This window comes from Callospermophilus lateralis, chromosome 15 (genome assembly GCF_048772815.1).
Source record: "Callospermophilus lateralis isolate mCalLat2 chromosome 15, mCalLat2.hap1, whole genome shotgun sequence".
NCBI classification, from domain to species: Eukaryota; Metazoa; Chordata; class Mammalia; order Rodentia; family Sciuridae; genus Callospermophilus; species Callospermophilus lateralis.
Window position 1 is genome coordinate 50,378,452 of NC_135319.1, and position 17,553 is coordinate 50,396,004.

Genomic DNA, 17,553 nt, shown 5'->3' on the forward strand with positions numbered 1-17,553 from the left:
AGTTTACCCAGGAGTGTCCCTGGTCTGGATTGTTGGGAGGTGGAGTACCCTTCATGGGTGCCCCCAGAGGTGACCAGGAGTGGGCAGCTTCCCTGCACAGACCCAGGAGAGTTGGGAAGAAGGGGCATGGCTTCCAGAAAATGCAGGGTCCACCTCCCTGCTCCCCACGGGGCAACCTCAGTCCACCCACTTTATTTCTGAGCCTCAGTTTCCCCATATATCAGATAGGGCCTGCAAGGCCCACCTTACTCAACGCCATGGCAACGGCAGCACTGTGGGTGACAACACACAACCTAACCTTGGCAGACGGCAGGTGACGAGCTAATGGCAGCTGTGACTGTTGTTCTCGGAATCTCGGGCAGGTGGTTGCCGGGGCACAGTCCTTTGGCAGGCAGGCTCGGCAGGAAGCTCAGGGAACCAGCCGCTGGCCTCAGGAAACAGTCTCCTGCCTTCCTTCCCTACGATCCAGGGCCCCATGGAGCTGCCCCCAGGTGCCCAGCCAGTGAACTGTGGCTACTCGGCAGGAGTGAGCGAGGTGTCCTCTCTTTAGCACCTAACAGAGCAATCTCTGCAGCCTGTGCAGGTTGGAGAGCAAAGTGGAGACTTGTTACAGACTGAACCCAGCCGGACAGTCTTCCAATCGCCAATTACTTGCTTCTGTTTGTGGTCACGGGGTAGAATCCAGACCATGTGCCCCCCTGCCCGTCTCCCCCGTCAGGATCACAGCGCTCTTTCCCAGCACTGCCTCTGACCCAGTTTCTCCTGCCCAGGGCTTGGCTGGCAGTGACCCCACCCCCAATAGACCTATCTCCTCTTCCTGAGCCCCTCCGTGCACCAGGCACACAGCTCCCCTGAGACCTGCTCTCCACTTGACTTTTCTCCCCTGCCCAGCTCTGTGCCACCAGGAGTCAGGGTGCCCCACTCCCTTGGCCCTTCTCTGGAGCTGCCCCCTCATAACTGCCCCCCTCGTAGCTGTGCCCTACTCTCACCCCGTAGCTGGGTACACACAGCGCAGATTCAAGTCAGTAAGCCTGCGTCCACCACTTGGAAGCTACATGGCCTTGATTAAGTTGATGTGTTGCCTTACCTCATCTGTAAGAGGGCGTCCTAGCCAACGTCTGCTCAGCACCGAGGGCTGGAGCCCCAGCTTCACTGCCCACGCCCCCACCCCCCGGCTGTCCTTGCACCCACATGCGGCTCAGAGGGCCCTGCCTTTGGGACAGATAGAGGTACACTTGGGAGTGCAAGCAGTTGATCCAGATGCCCCTGAATCACGCAGAGCCGCTGATGTCCTCCATACCCCTTCTCTTACTCCTCCCATCAGAGACAGCTCAGGGCTGGTATCTGGCTGCCCCACAGAGGGTGGCTGCTGGCTGGAGACCGTTGATCCTCAGGCATCCCGTAACCTAATCCAAAGAGAAAGAGAAGCTCTCTGCTGAGGGTGACAGATGCGTAGTCTGGAAGAACCTTGGGCTAGCAAGGGCTATGGCTCACATCAGGGGACACACAGCCTCCTGCCCTGCCTCACCTCCCAGCGGAGCCTTCCCACCCCACTCACCCTGGCTCTAGCCATCGCTAACTCTCGCCACTCCCAGCCCCTTATGGCCGTCTTCTCTGAGGGCCTCCAGCCCAGCTATGACTCCCCTTCTCAGCTGCTCAGTGCTGGGAGGAACAGAGCTCCCTCTCTATAAGGTACCCCTCTCGCAGCTCCCGGGCAGCTGGGATCCAGGCAGAGAGCCCTGCAAATCAGCTCATGATTGCTCAGTGGCCTCTTCAACTCCCAGGCTCCCTTCTCAGTACCTGCACACCACCTACAGCCTCAACCCATCCTTCCCCTTCTCCTTCAAGTTCTAAGTCCTGTGGGCATGCATCAGGGCTCCCCACCAGACTGAGTTCCTGGGGGCAGATGTGCTACATTTATCTCTAAGCCTACAGAATCTAACCTTGTACCCAGCCCAGGGTGGGACCCAAGTATTTGGTTAGGTGCCTGGGACAGGTGGGCCAACAGATGGATGCATAAAGGAATAGATGGACACACAGATAGGTAGTTAGAGGGATGGGCAGGTGGGTATACATGATGGATGAGTGGATGGCTGGATAATTGACTTCTAGAGGAATAAGTAGATATGTAGATAAATGAATGAATGGGTGAGAGACAGACAAAGTAGTGAATGGATGAATGGGTGGATGGGCAAGTGGACAGATGGATGGATGAATTGATTCATTTTGGATGGATGGATGGATACATGAATGCACTGTATGGATAGAAGGCTCGTTCGATGCCCAAATGGACTAGTGAGTGACTAGGTTGATGAGAAAATGAATCCATCATTTCTTGGGTAGGCAGCCCTGGCCCAGGCATTGGTGTGCCCTACTCTCACCCCGTGGACTGAGCAGCCAGGAGATGCCACCCGAGCCTTCAGAGAATATGTGGAGGCCGATAAACTTTTTCGTGGGGGACAGGGCACTGATGTCCAGCACCAATCAGTCTGAGGGCCTCTGCTTGTGACTCACTATACACTGCAGGGCCATCATAGCTGGCCACACTTGCCCTTGACAGCCTCTTCCCACCCCATGCCACGGGGGTCCCCTTGTGAAGTGGCCAGGTTTCTGTCTGCTCAGCAGGTGGGCCATCCTTTGGACAGTTAACTGCCCACCAGCAATTTCCTGTGGGAACCCCCTTTGTGCCAGTCTCAAGGATTCCAAGGATAAGCAATAGGCTGTTTCCACACTTGAGGAACTCTCCAGAGGAACAAGAGAGATTAGTGAGAGGCCATGGACCGCAGCCGTAGCACCTGCTCCTTAATGAGCTCCTTACGCACAACCAGCCAGTCTGTCTGTCTGTCTTCCTTCCTTCTTTTTTTCCTTTTTGGTACTGGGGTTTGAACCCAGGATGCTCTACTACTGAACAGCATCCCCAGCCCTTGTTAATTTTGAAACACGATCTTGCTAAGTTGTCCAGGCTGGCCTTGAACTTGCCATCCTTCTGCCTCAGCCTCCCAAGTCACTGGGGTTACGAGTGTGTGCCACCAGGCCTGGCTACACATAGCATTTCTAAATTCTACAGCAACCCCACAGGGTGTCACCACCCCACTTTACAGTTGAGGACTCTGAAACCCAGTCATGTCCCCAGGGCTGCGTGGCTCAGTGGCTGAGTTGGGAGTTTGGACGAGGTGCGTTCTGCATGTGTCCCCAAGTCACTCAGTCTCTCTGTGCAACTCAGTGACCTCATAGTTGACAAAGACACAGAGGGAGGAGGGGGCTCAGGCAAGGCTACAGAGCTATGCACAGAAGCCAGCCAAGGGAACGCCTGATGTTGGCTGCACCCGCCAGATGCGCCGCAGAGGAGCCAGCCATCCAGGCTGAAGGCAAGGGTCCCCAGCTGGCAAGACACCAAAGGCGGGTGCTCAGGCTCCAGAACAAGACTGAGCCCAAGATGGTCCTCAGAGGTCACTCGTGAACTCAGAGACCCAGGGGTGCTGTGGCCACCTGTGAGCCAGCAGGCAGCTCTGAGAGCAGCATGCAGTGGCAGGTGACCCTGCTAATTGGGTGTGACATCACACAAATAAATGGAACAACTTGGTTAGCAGTGGGGAGCTGATGTGTGCAGCTTTCCACACGGAGACCAAGGCCCTCCGTGGCCTCCGAGGGCACGTACTAGAGGAGGCCCGCCAGGGGAGGCAGAAGCAAGGACCGCTACTGCCCTCTCGAAGGGCTCAGCTCTGTTCATAGAAGTCCCTCTATCCTGAGGCAGCTGTGCTTCCAGGAGCCAAGGGGACGCTGGCGGCAGAGGCTGGGCCAAGGGCAGCCCCACGTGGGAGCACCCACGTGCCAGGCGCCTTGCCAGGGCCTGTAAGCCTCATCTCGTTTAATCCCCATGCCAGTGCCGGACGGGGGCTCGTTTCTGCGTGCTCACCCGCACCCTCCCCTTCACCTCTTTCCTTTCCTTTGTTTCTGTGGAGAGAGGCTATCCCAACTGAATTCACAGAATTCTCTGCCTTTAAACCGTGACTTGCATCTACCCCCTTGTAGCAATCGACAACCATGGAACACTAAATGCAGATGGGACTGCTGAAACTCAGAGAGGTGAGGGGACCGTCTTAGGTCAGCAGCCAGTAGGAGGCAGAATGTGACCAGGGTCCCTTCCCCACGGGGACTCCTGCAACACTCTCTCCCTACTCCCATTCAGGGACCTATAGCACCCTAGGACCTGTAGGCCCAAGGCCCTACCCGCCATACTGGGGCCACCGTGGGCCAGTCACTCTTCCGCTGTCTCTCCCAGCACCAAGACAGCAGGACTCAGGAGCTGCCACCATTCCTGCAGTTGGGCAGCTTGTGTACCCTCTGCCCTTGATGCAGGCCCCCCGGAAAACAGCAGCAGCTAAACCTCCACTTGGTCAAGCCCCACCACAGAATCACAGATGCCCCTCTAACCTGTCGCCTGGCCTTGGGCAAGTCTTTTTATCTCCTGGTCTCAGTGGCAAACTCAGAGGACCTGGGAAGACATGGATTGTTAGAATGAAGGGGACCTACGGGCCACCTCCTCCCCTTTGTACCCTGGTGGCCCTCTAGCCGGGTCTGAAATAGAATCTGGGACCCAAGCACTCTGGCCCCAGAATTCTCACTCCCTGACCAGGAGGGGACCCTTCCCCACAATGCCAGCAGTCCCCAAGCTGAGGCAAACAGGGCCTGGAGAACTGGGAGGGCCCTAAGCCACATACACCAGACCACACTGTGACCATAACCTGAGCACCATGTGCTTTGTGGTCTGCCTTCTCAGCTGAGGGTGGCCTCCCTGCTGAGGAGGGGACTATGACTATGGCTGAGCTTGCTGGGAGTCCGGTCTGGGTTGGGAGCTTAGAGGGGTGCTCATTAGGAGGGAATCCCCAGGCAGCCCATCCTGGGTCAGAGAGTCAGTCCCCAATCAGGGAGGCCGTGTGCCATCCTTCAGAACCCTTCAGGGTCCACCCCCTCCAACCCCAGCATCCAGAGTGTGCTTGAATACTTGATCTCACTGGCCTCGCCAGACCTTGGTATTCCTGTCTCTGCAGTGGCGCTGCTTGTCCCCTCCCTGCGAGGTGAGGGTGGTGGATGTGCAGAGGAAGATGGGAGTGAGTGTGGAACCACTCACAGTCCACACTGCCCCTTGGCTCCTCTCTGAGCATCTCCTGGTGAGGCCTGTGTCCTCCCTTCCCAAGACCCCAGTGCAGCTCTTGCTGGCCTCACTCTGGGCACCTCAAGCCACCTCCTCTTCCTTCCCACAGCACCTACAGAATCCTGCCAACTTCCATAATGCCGCCACGGAGCTGTTGGACTGGTGTGGAGACCCGCGAGCCTTCCAGCGGCCTTTTGAGCAGAGCCTGATGGGGTGTCTAACGGTGAGTCTGGGCCTCTGCTCTGCGTAGTGCGTGTGTGTGTGAGGGGGAGGGGTGTGCGGGCCTATCCAGATGCGAGGTAATGGGAGAGAGCCGGGAAGACACTGTGCTGGCAGGGACGGCCCTGCCATGTGTGCCCCCAATCTGGGTCTGATGGGGAGGTAAAGTATGTGAGTTTCCACACTTGAGACTCAGGGCTCGCTTGGGGGTCAATGTTCTGTCATAAGCAAAGCAGCAAGATCTGAGGGGGTCTCAGCCATCCTTTTATGCAATCCTTCAGTCACTCGGCATTATTGATCTTTTTATTGCCTGCTATCCATTTATCCATCCACCCATCTATCTATTCACCCATCCACCCATCCACCTATTCACCCATTCACCCATCCACCCATCTACCTATTCACCCAACCCCCATCCATCCATTCATCTACTCATCCACCCATCCACCCACCCATCCACCCATCCATCCATCCATCTACTCATCCATCCATCTCTCCATCCATCCATCCCATCTATCCACCCACCCATCCATCCATCCCATCCATCCACCCATCCATCCATCCACCCATCCACCTATCCACCCATCCATCCATCCCATCCATCCACCCATACATCCACCCATCCATCCATCCATCTACCCATCCATCCCATCCATCCACCCATCCATCCATCCACCCATACATCCACCCATCTACCCATCCATTCCATCCATCTACCCACCCATCCATCCATCCCATCCATCCACCCATCCATCCATCCACCCATCCACCTATCCACCTGTCCATCCATCCCATTCATCCACCCATCCATCCATCCATCCATCCATACCATCCATCCACCCATCCACCCACCCACCCATCCACCCATCCACCTATCCACCCGTCCATCCATCCCATCCATCCACCCATCCACCCATCTACCTATCCACCCATCTATTCATCCCATCCATCCACCCATCCATCCATCCACCCATCCACCTATCCACCCATCCATTCATCCCATCCATCCACCCATCCACCCATCTACCTATCCACCCATCCATCCATCCCATCCATCCACCCATCCATCCATCCACCCATCCACCTATCCACCCATCCATTCATCCCATCCATCCACCCATCCACCCATCTACCTATCCACCCATCCACCCATCCACCCATCCACCCATCCACCTATCCACCCATCCATCCATCCCATCCATCTACCCATCCATCCATCCACCCATCCACCTATCCACCAGTCCATCCATCCCATCCATCCACCCATCCACCCATTTATCTATCCATTCATTCATCCATCCATCCGCCCGCCCACCTACCCATCCACATAGCATTCACTGAGCCCCCATCATGCCTGTCAGACTAGCCAAATGCACGTTGATTGATCCCTTGCTTACCCTGTGTGATCCCCTCTGCCAAGTCCTGGGCAGCCAAGGCTGAAGACCACTTTGCCTAGCCCGATTTCCTCTTTGTTGGGGTGGCCAGCGTGTCAAGAGATGATGACTGTGAAAGCCATGTACCAGGTGAGGGCAGCACGGAAAAGGGAGTTCCTCAACTGCCTGGAAGGTGCAGCAAGTCACAGAAAACTGAAAAGGCACATTTATACATACCTAGGGAATGGCCAAGCCCCTCTGGGGGCGGGAGCACACCAGGCCAGCATATGCAAAGGCACAGATGCCAAAGAACCCGGGGAACCGGGTAAGGCTCTAGGTACAAGCTGAGAGAGGCCAGGTCCAGGGCTTATGGCATGATTCACCAGGCAGAAGAGAGCCACATGGAAGCTGCTCACAGTAGGCAAATGTCCCCCACCACGTGGCCTGCATGCTTAAGTGTCTTCAAAGGCCTGAGCCAGCTTTGCAGGGAAGGCACGTAAGCAGAGAGCCAAGTACCTCCCCTCCCCAGGCCTGAAGAGGAAGGACCAAGGGTGTCTGGCCAGGCAGAAAAGTGGGTCTACTAGTCCAGGGGCACCATGTGTCCCGAGAAGCTCCAGACAGGGGAGACAAGAGGCCCAGCTTGGCCTTGTCTCTCGGAGGAGAAGAAATAGAGACCATACTTAGGGCTACAGGGTACGGCACCTATTCGGAGCTGGAGGCTAAGCCAGCCCACAGGGTTTCCGGCTCCCTGAGTGCTCTGTTTTATAGAAGAGGACAATAAGACTTTGAACTGACGTCCCAAGGTCACACAGCCTTAGAATTGGGCCTTCCTGCCTCTAGAGGAGTGCTCCTGGCCATTAGGGATGGAGCCCACACCCTCCCAGGAGCCCTCTGTTTGTCAGAAAAGACACCATATGGCCACCTCAGGGCCACCAGACAGATCAGGCAGCCACCTGCACTGCCCCTTCTTCCTCATCCTTCAGCCCTGGGGCGCTCCTCTCCCTCCCCCAACTCCCTTAATCCTCTTTGTGGGGATCCTGGTTCAGGCTAAGCCCATGTCCAGAGACAGATGTTGCCCAAGGTCCCCTCACTCCCACCCCGGCTGCCTGTGGCCCAGAGGAAGGAGGAGGTAGGACCACACACAGTGAGTGACCTGACAGGCCACCACAGTCCCCTAGCCCACTGCCCAAGCCTGGCCCTGCTTAAATGGTGGAGACTCGAGACTGCGTCAACAGTGGCCCTGGGCAGCCGGGATGGACCAGAAACTGGCCCTTCCATGGCCCTGTCATTCATTCATTCAACAAACCTTTACCGAGTCCCTGCCATGAGCCAACTTTGCTAGACCCTTCAAGGAGTTGGCATATCTGTGGGGAGACTGACAATAACCATGCAGAGGAATAAGCCAGGACAAGCTAGGGCCCCTTGGAGAGGGGCCAGGGTGTGGGTCAGCAAACCTCTCCCAGGGAGCTGACTTCCTACCCAAGACTACAGGAAGGTGACCCCAGCAGAGGGAGTTGCCAGTGCAAAGGCCCTGAGGCTAGATCTGGTCAAGGAACCCAAAGGAGGCATAAAGCAAGAGCAGCTGACTCAGGGCCCCCAGGCTGAGCAGGAAGAGCCTGGTGTTCTCCAAGGGCAGTAGGGGGCAAGAGATAGTAGGCAGGGGAGTGAAGAGGATGATCCTTGTGGGAATAGGAGCTCTGTCAGGGAGCATCCCTGGAGGCAGGGATGGGGGGTTGGGTGGGGGGGTTCCTAGAGGAGGAAAACAGGGAGAACCTAACCCTAATCCTAACCCTAACTACCTGGACAGTGGAGGCCACGGCTCTACCAGCAGGGGAGACTGAGGACAGAGGCACAGCCTCCCTGGCCTCCCTCGCTCTGCCCCCAGGTCAGGCGCTCTCTGGGCTGGTGGCCAGCTCTTACTCCCAACCCTCCAGCCATGGCTGCAGCAGCCTGAGTCTGTCCTTAGCCCTCAGCAGAGACAGTGGCAGGAAGGGGCAGAGAAGGCCACCTTCAAAAACAAGGCCACCTAGAGAGAGGGAGCAGCTTACCCCAGTCCCTGGCTGGGCCACTGACTCCCAGCAACCTCTTGATCCTCCTGCAAATCGTCCCACCCCTGGGCACCCTTAGCCCTTGCACTGTCCTATAGAGGGAGGGTAGCTGGAGGAGATCCAGAGACCCCAGGGGACCTAGGCAGGGCAGGGTAACTGACCCTTACCCCCAACACACACCCATGCCAAATCACACCCCCCCATCCAGGTGGCCCCCAAGCCCTCCAGGTGGCCCAGATCCCCTCCATGATTTCTGGGAGTGAGTTCCAAGTTCCTTGGGATCCGGCTTACTTTAAGGATATAAATTAACAACCACTTAGCCTCAGGCAGCAAATGGACACATTTTTTTGCCACTGACTCCTAAGCAGCCCCGAGGCTGGGCCACCTCAGGGTTGCAGGCAGGGCCTGCCCCTCCCTCCCCTCACACCTCGAGAGACTTCGGGATGGAGGGGAGCAGGCGCCCCAGGCCCCTCTCCGAGGGGTGGTCTCTGCCCTAGACCACCCTTCCTCCCCAGGACCTTGTCCTTCTGACCCTGCTGGACCGTCCCTCCACCCCTTCCTCTGGCGGTGCTGAGCCACCTCTCTGGGTGGGTGTGGGCCCACAGCTGGATGACCTCTCTGCCCTTGATCCCCGCCCTCCCCGGAGGGGAGTGCATTTGCTGATATTTGCTGGGGAAACTGGGAGGCTCTGGTGCTCAGAGTGCAGGGGGCAGTGGGGAGGGAAGTGAGACCCAGCTGGCTGTCTCACACCCAGTGAGGAGTTCCCTGTGACCTTCCAGTGGCCCAGGGAGCACGTTCACATGCATTCACTGCATGTCACCCGCGCACCTGGTGCTGTCCTGTCACCCTGCAGTCAAGGGACATGCACTCGTTTCACAGATGAGAAAAATGGATCTCCAAGAGGCTCAGTCCCTGGGTGAGGTGGGATAGTTAGCAGAGGGCAGAAACAGACTCCGGGGTCATGTTTGGCTTCAAAGCAACAGCAGCCATGGCCATAGGTACCTGTCCCCGCACCTCTATGTTGAGAAGGGTAGCCAAGTGGGAAACACGGGCTCAGCCCCATGGGGATCGGGTGTAACCGTGGAGACAGAGCTGAAACACAGCCAGAGCCCAGCAGGCACAACCCTAGAGATGGAACCATTCCTGTACCTTCAGAGAAGAGGAATCTGAGGCTCAGAGAGGTGAACGGGTTTGCCTTAGGCTGCACAGGACCGGACCGGTGGGGCAGGAGTGGGGTCCAGGCCCCCCTTGCTGCCTTAGAGGCTGTTAGTCAGAGAGGACCGTGGGGACCAGCCCCTCCAGAGAGCAAAGACCTCTCCAGCCTGTTCCTTGGCGGGTAGCTCACAGCTTGTCAGGGCAACGCACTCCCCCAGGGGACTGATGTAACTTATCACATGACCTCAAGCACCCTAGCAAGGGGGAGCGGCTTACCCCAGTCCCAGGCTGGCACCACTGGTCCCCAGAGTCTAGGAGTCTTAGGAGGGCCTCTGGGCCACACAGACCTGCAGGACCCTGGCAGCCAGCAGAGGGCCGCTGCTCACCTCTGGCCTATATAGGGGAGGGGTGCCCCATGGGCCCCTCCCAGACGGAACCTGGCCCACTGAGGTGAAACCAGGCCTCGCCAATCTCCAGTTGCTTGAGTAGAACTGCAATAGAGCCAGGACACACAGCCCTGCCCCTCAGACCCCGCCTCTCAGAACTCTGCTCCAAGTCCTCAGACTAGGCCCCGGGAAGCTGGGGCTAGCAGCACATGAGGCATTCTGGAGTCACAGGATCCAGCTTGGCCTGTTGTATCACATCTATGCTGTGTGACCTTGAGTAAGGTCCTGCTATCTCTGGGCTTTGTCTTCCTTGTCAGTGAAAGCAGGCTGTTGGAGCCAAGAGTCCTTCTGAATGCCAGGGCTCGGGGGACTTGGCAGCCAGCAGACAGGCCCTGCTTCCCTGGCCTGTGATCCTGCAGCCTGCACACAGCCCCGGGCCCTCTTGCTCAATGCAGCTAGTATTGTTTTTAAAAACCAGAGCAACAGGATTAGCCAGTATTGGCCAAACATGGGGACCTTTGCCTTCCTGCCCTGAACCCAAGGCCCTGGAGTCCTCCAGGCAAGTTGGGAACTACGGACTTAACCCTTTGTTGGCTGGAAAAGAGGTCCCATCATGAACAAAGCCTAGACCTTGCAGCCAAAGTGCCTGAGACCATGTTCTGCCTCTCTCCTTGATAGGGCTTGAGATGTAATCTATCCTTAGCTTCCTCCTTGGATAACCAATAACACCCACCTATGGCCAAGAGGCCTTCTGTGGCCCACAAAGCATTTACTTAGCCCTCCCTGGGAGCCAGCATTCTTGGGGTTCTGCTCAAGGGCACTGACCTTCCCCACCCAGCAGCCTCACTGCTACACCAGTCCAAACACTGCCGCACGCCTATGCTCACCGGCATCCCTTCCAAGGCTCTTCTGCCAAAGAAAGAGGGCACTGGAGGCAGTGCCAGAGCTGCTGCAGCAACCCCCCAGCCCAGAAGCTTCCTGCCTCTCCTGAGAGTGTGCGCCTGCAAACTTGAAATCCTCCCCAGGCCAGAAAGGATTGGGAACCTTGGTTTTTCGACTTGGACAGGGAGATGGAGGAGGAGGATGCCCTTACCTTGGGGTGGCCTAGAGACTCTGGGATAGGCAGAGGGGCAAAGAGAGCCCATGGGAAACAGGCCTGGGGGGAGCAGGAGGCTTCTGGGTCAGGGGCTACTGTTCGCAGGGAGAAGCTGGGCAGACATCCTAACGTGACAGCCGCCCTCTTCCTCCCAGCCCAGCCCGGAGCATTCCCAGGGGAGGGCTGGAGAGGGCCCAAGGCTCCGTTCCAAGAGACACTGGTGGTCCTGGGAAGGGGACTGACTCCTCCCGGGTTCAGCATGACACTCTCTGGGCCTCCAGCATGTCCCTTTAGTTTAAATGAGGAGGTAGCCTAGAGGCGTGGTTTTCCCACCCTTTTTAGCCCTAGAGTCCCTGCAGGAAACCCCTAAAATAGAAACAATAAAGGGGAGCTATTCTGATGGATCCAGGGGCCCGGGCCAACACGCCTGGCAGCCTGAGGCCCCTCAGAGGCTCTGGAGCAGGTGGCCCCTGGGAACTTGATGACTGCATCACCCCTTTCTGGAGCGCACAATCCCAGCACATCTGGGAGAATGCTCCTTTCCCATTCAGCCATGGCTGCCCCAGCTGCCTTCCACGTTTTACAAGGTCCTTCCTTCTTAATAAGGAAACCTAATTTTGCTGCTCTTAATGAGGAAGGCGGGTGGGAATGAGTAGATCTGGCAGTCATGGGACACCTGGGAATGGGGAGGAACAGTGGAACCAGATGGGCATAAGCCTCCAGAGCCTTGGTGGGGCCCCAGGAGCACCCTGGTTCCACTGCCCCCCAGAGAACTGGCAGCCTCCCAGCATTCCCTGTCATGAGTTGGCTCCAAGGACATTGCCACTCTTATGGAGCGCTACATGTGCCACACCAGGGCTTGGAGTTGGAGACCCAGGCTGCATTTCTAAGCTGAGGTGTGAAGGGCCACAGGGGGCCTGGCCTGGAGCCAGTGCTGAGTGGGGTTGGGTGCATCCACCCTATCCAGGGCAACCCGAAATCTCCCGATGGCTCTTCCCTGAGCTCTGGGGAAGCCATGTGTCCTAACTCCTTGCCTTTTCTGGGGTACAGAAGCTGATGTCTGTGGGGCTGGGCAGCAGATTGCCTTTTTAGCAGGCTTCCAACATGTGCCAGTGCTGCAGGGAGTAGCGAGGAGTTGGGAGTGCCCGATTTCTGAGCGTAGGAGCTCAGAAGGGGCAGGGCACTATGGGCAGGGGAGGGCCCCTGGGTGCTAGGACTCGGAAGTAAGTTACAGAGCCCCACAGGTGGAGCAGAGAACTGGCCTCAGGCCACCCTAAAGATGGTCACAGGGCATTCCCAGCCAACAGCCTACTGGGGCCCTTGCTGAGTGGCGGAACAAGGCGCAGTGGAACCCCAGCCCTCCTGACCTGGGGACCTGCCTTAGCCAGTCGATCTCCCCTGTGCACCTGTGAGGTGGGCCTGTGCGCCCACCCTGGGCTCCCAGGCTTTGCACGAATGGTGACTCACGCCTGCCTTTCCTCCCTCCTGGCAGGTGGTCAGCCGAGTGGCGGCGCAGCAAGGGTTTGACCTGGACCTCGGCTACAGACTCCTGGCCGTGTGTGCAGCCAACCGAGACAAGTTCACTCCCAAGTCTGCCGGTAAGCATCTATTGGCGTCTGTTCGGGTGTCATTGGAAGGTGGGAGGGGACCAGACACTACCAGGGCTGTCTGCCACCTGGGTGCCTTGGGTCATCTAGGTGTGGTGTGAGCTCCAAGGAGGAGCAGCTCAGCAGCCAGGCTCTGGAGCCCACAGGCAAGGGTCAGCCCTATGTCTATCCCTGCACATGTTCTTGTCTTGGGGCACTTTAGATGCACTGCAGGGCCACGGAGGGCTCCAAGGCATAATGCACCCCAACAGCAGGCACTGTGCAGGTGACGGGACTTGCATCCTCTCATTCCAACACCACAATGACCCCTGGGCATAAGAATTTGGATCAGCCCCATTTTATAGGTGAGAAAACTGAGGCTCAGAGAAGCAGAAGAGATTTCTGTTGCTAGAAAGCAACAGAGCTAGGATTCAAGTCCAGGCCTATACTCTAAAGTCAGCGTGCTAAACCTTTACACTCCACTGCATTCAAAAAACCCATTTCTTGAAAATCAAAACAAAATGAATCAATATATCCAGTGTTCCTAAAAGCCTGCCCTGCAGATTATTCTCCAGCTCTGTCATTGCATTGAGCTTCCTGACCCCATCTTTCATAAGGGCCACAGAAGTTGCCAATCAACAGTCTCTCTAGGGGGACTTAAGCACATTAACAATGCAGTTTTAGCATGGATGCTTGGGTGCCGCTATAGTCCCAGATACTCAGGAGGCCGAGACAGGAGGATCACTTCGGCCCAGAGTTTGGGGCCAGCCTTGGCAATAAAGTGAGACCTATCTTTAAAAAAAAAAAAGCCAAGATAGAGTTTTACGGTTACCATCATCCTCATAACCTGGCTTAGACAGCAGGTACCCAGCAACCTTTACAGCAGACAAACCTGTGGCCTCCTAGCTGTCACATGCTAAGTGTTAGTCTCTGGGCCTCAGTTTATAGCCTCAGGAAGGCAGGAATGATGAGACCTGCCTTGCAGGGGTCATGGTAAATTCTAGAAATATATAAAGTATCTGGCACAGTGTCTGAGTGTTAACATTCTTTATTGATTCAGAGCCAGTAGTTGAAGGGGGGAGGGAATCGTGTGTCTTCTGCATGACAATAAAGCAGACAATTTCATTAGACTCACCAGTCAGTTCTTTGGTGTGTGTTTGGAAGTAGCCTTCAAGAAAATGCTTAGAGGAAGTCTCACAACGGGTTTCCATAAATCTGCTCATCTATAGTGTCTTGAATGCGGTTTACACTCCCCTCCGCAAACACTTACAGTCCCCAAACGTGGGTGTGCTTCACTTAGAAAACCGTGTGTGAAGGTCTCGTGAGCCAATAGCTGCTCTGAAACCCCTTCTCCGACAGCCTGAGCTGGGATATTGCTGTGCACAGAACCGCTTGCCAGAAAACAGTCTTGGAATCTCACAGGGAACGTCTATTCCTGTCGGAATCTGCAGTTTTAATAAAGTCAATACAATTTAGACGAGGGAAAAATTGCATCTTAAGAAACACGTCTCTCATGCGCCTGTTCTGTGCAGATACCGACCAGGACTGAGGTCACCAGGGGAACCAGACAGGGTCCTGCCTGCAGGAACTGACAGTCTGGGGTAGGGCTCTGCAAACTTTTTCCATAAAGGACCAGATGGTGTCTATTTTAGGACTTGGGGGCTACAAAAGCAGTCATAGATGATATATAAAGGAATGTGTATGGCTAGTTCCAATAAAGCTTTATTTATAAAAACAAGTGATAGCCAGTAGCTTCCTGGCTCCTGGCCTTCAGGAAGAAAAAGCCATTGATCAAATGATTACAGGAGCGTGTCTGTGTGCATACGCGAGCGCACGCCTGCTTGTGTGTAAGTCAAGCTGTGTTAAGTGCTGTGAAGCAGAATCATCAGATGATGTGGCAGTGTTGGGGGCACAGACCACCATGGGGTCAGGGGACGCTTTGGAAAGTTAAGAAAGAGTTGAGTGGGTAAAGAAAAGGAGGGCACAGTCCTTCGTAGGTGAGGGGGCATCCTGTGCAAAGGCCCCGAGTGAGGAGGGACCATGGCTTTGTGTCAGACTAAGATAATGGTAGTGGTTCTGGAATCCTGGGGACATGTGGCAAGGGTGAGGCGGGTGAAGGCAGCAGCTGAACTTGCAGGGCCCGTCTTGAAGGTCGTGGTCTTTGTCCTAAAGGAATGGGAACACGGTTAAATTCTCATTTTGTAAAAACTTATTCTGCTACCAAAGAATAAATTGCACAGAGGAGTGGGGGTGCTGGTCAGCTGGCAGGTCACTGGTGAGTCTAGGGTGCTGGAAAGGAAGACAAGAGTGGAGTGAAGGGAAGAGAAAAGGAGATCTAAGGGGCAAAACCAGACTGGTGCTGGAGCTCAGTGGTAGAGAACTTGCCAAGAATGTGTGAGGCCCCGAGGTTGTGGCCTGCCCTCCCTACCCCCCCCCCACACACACACACAAAAGGGAGGGCGGGGAAGGGGGCCCAAATCAAGACAAAGGATGAATAGCCAGAGAGGTAAGGAGAACAGAAGACTGGGCTGCCCCAGAAGTCTCAGCTGTGGCCCCTTCTTTGGCAGAGGAGGGGGCTCTCCTAAGCCCTGGCCTTATTGGCACGTGCAGGGTATTCTCCTGTGGTTTGCCACAATTCTCAGCTTTGCAAGACATCTTCATTTATGGATGAGGATACTGAAGCTCAGAGAGGCCCTGTGACTTGCCTAGAGTCACACGTCTCATAAATGATAGAGCTGGAACTTGAACTCTAGCCTGACTCTGAGCTGAGGGCTGTTGCCTGTTCAATCACAGTTGACTCTAGGGCTGGTCAGGGTTCTCCATTAGGAGTTTTTTCTGCTTCCTGTCCCAGGATCTGGGAAGCCACTCCCCTCGGATGAGAGGTCACATGTGCAGGGCTCTCTGGCCATGCCCCATGCTCCTCAAGTGGCGTTTCCAGCATCACTTCTCCTGAAACAGGGAATCCTTCTCTCCTTTATCTGAAACTCCAGCTGTGCATGGCTCTTGGCAGGTCACAGAGCCCCCTTCTCATACATTGTGTCCGATGAGTCGCATGATGTGTCCCAGGACCCCCAGATGAGTTCTCAGACACCCATTCTGCCACTGGGAACTCTGAGGCAGAGCGTGCCTGTGGCTTGGCTGTCACTTGAATTCCCTCCATAGGAGTCCAACCCGTGTCGTGCTGACAGCCATGACCCACCACCATTCCCAGGCAGTGAAGTCTGGGTCATCCCCCTGCCTGGAAGCGCAGGGGGTCATCTGAGTGGGCCTCAACTGCTGGTTTCATTCCCGGAATGCAGGATCTGCTGGGGACAGGCTGGGCCATAAGACAAGCAGTGGCCGCAGGGAGCAGAGCAGAGGCCCCAAGTTTAAAGGGCAGCTTGATGCTAGCCCCATCTTGGCTACCCTCCCCACCTGGGAGCTGTGCCCTGGCCTACAGAGAGGGCCCCCACACACACAGCTGTCTCTGAGCACTCAGCAAGCTCTCTAATGTGGCAGGAGAGAGGGACACCCAATACCCGACCATGGGTACCGAGTGAGTGCCACTTCCTGACCTCCATCTCTCCCCAGCTTGGCTTCCTCCTAACTGGCCCTCACTGCCGGGCTCCCCTTGCCTCTGGGGTAGGTGCATGCCCTGTAGTACCCTGCCCCTGATGTGTGTGTGTGTCCCTCTCAGACCTCTCCCAGGTGGCCTCTGCAGTTCCAGAGCTCTCTGTCCCCAGAGCCTCTGTAGCCAGCCAGCTGCTTCTCCTCCCTCCCGTGTCTGTGTGTGTCTGGGCTCCTGCTCTGTCTGATCACTGTGCAGCTTTCCCAACCCTCTCTCCCTAACCCTGTCTGCTGTCTGTCTGTCTATCTCTCCCTTCCATGTCTAGCTTCCCATTGCTTTCTTTCTGGATTTTCTCTAGGTCTCAGACTTGTCCCCTGTGTGGTGTGTCTGTGGCTGTGTGCCTATGCGCACATCTCTGTGTGGCGCATGTGTGAGATACAAGGCTGTGTGCGCGCGTGCATGCCTGTGCATTTGGCTGTGTCTGATGTGTGAGAGTCTGCACGTGTCCCTGTGTGTGGTGTGTGCTCTGTGTGTGTGTGTGTGTGCCTGATGTGCACAATTGTTTTTGTGCTATGTGTGTGCATGGCCGCCTGGGTGGGTGCCTCCCCTTCCCCTCCTCCGCCCCATCCCTGTCTGTCTGGTCAGGAGCCGGGCTGGGCCAAGGAGCAGAATGAGCTCATGCGGTACAGGAGAGGAGCTTTGTCAGGATGGCTGGCCGTGAGCCGGGCTGGGCATCCATCTGGGGCTGTGGAGCAGGAGCTGGGCCTGGGGGCAGCACTGCTGCAGCGTGTGCCATGTGTGTGTGTGTGTGTGTGCGTGCGTGCATGCATGTGTGTGTGTGTGAGAGAGAGAGAGAGAGAGAGGGAGAGAGAGGAGCCGGCGCTGAGAGCCGCAGACACTGCAGCAGCCAAGGCGGGCGTCTGCACGTGGGGCCCTGGTACCCAGCCCCCAGCCCTTTGTTCTGGTGCAGCCTTTAGCCTCTGCTCAC

At 56.3% G+C, this 17,553-nt stretch overlaps 1 protein-coding gene across 4 annotated transcripts in view; it reads left to right on the top strand.

Annotated features, from left to right (window-relative positions):
- The window catches only part of Zmiz1 (zinc finger MIZ-type containing 1), a 220,742-nt gene that overhangs the window by 116,610 nt on the left and 86,579 nt on the right, over positions 1 to 17,553 (top strand). For all 4 annotated transcript variants that reach the window (XM_076835131.1, XM_076835134.1, XM_076835133.1 and 1 more), the window contains 2 exons: positions 5,265 to 5,378; positions 12,925 to 13,030. In XM_076835131.1, coding sequence (XP_076691246.1) covers positions 5,265 to 5,378; positions 12,925 to 13,030 — 220 coding nt within the window. The remainder of the gene's footprint in view (positions 1 to 5,264; positions 5,379 to 12,924; positions 13,031 to 17,553) is intronic.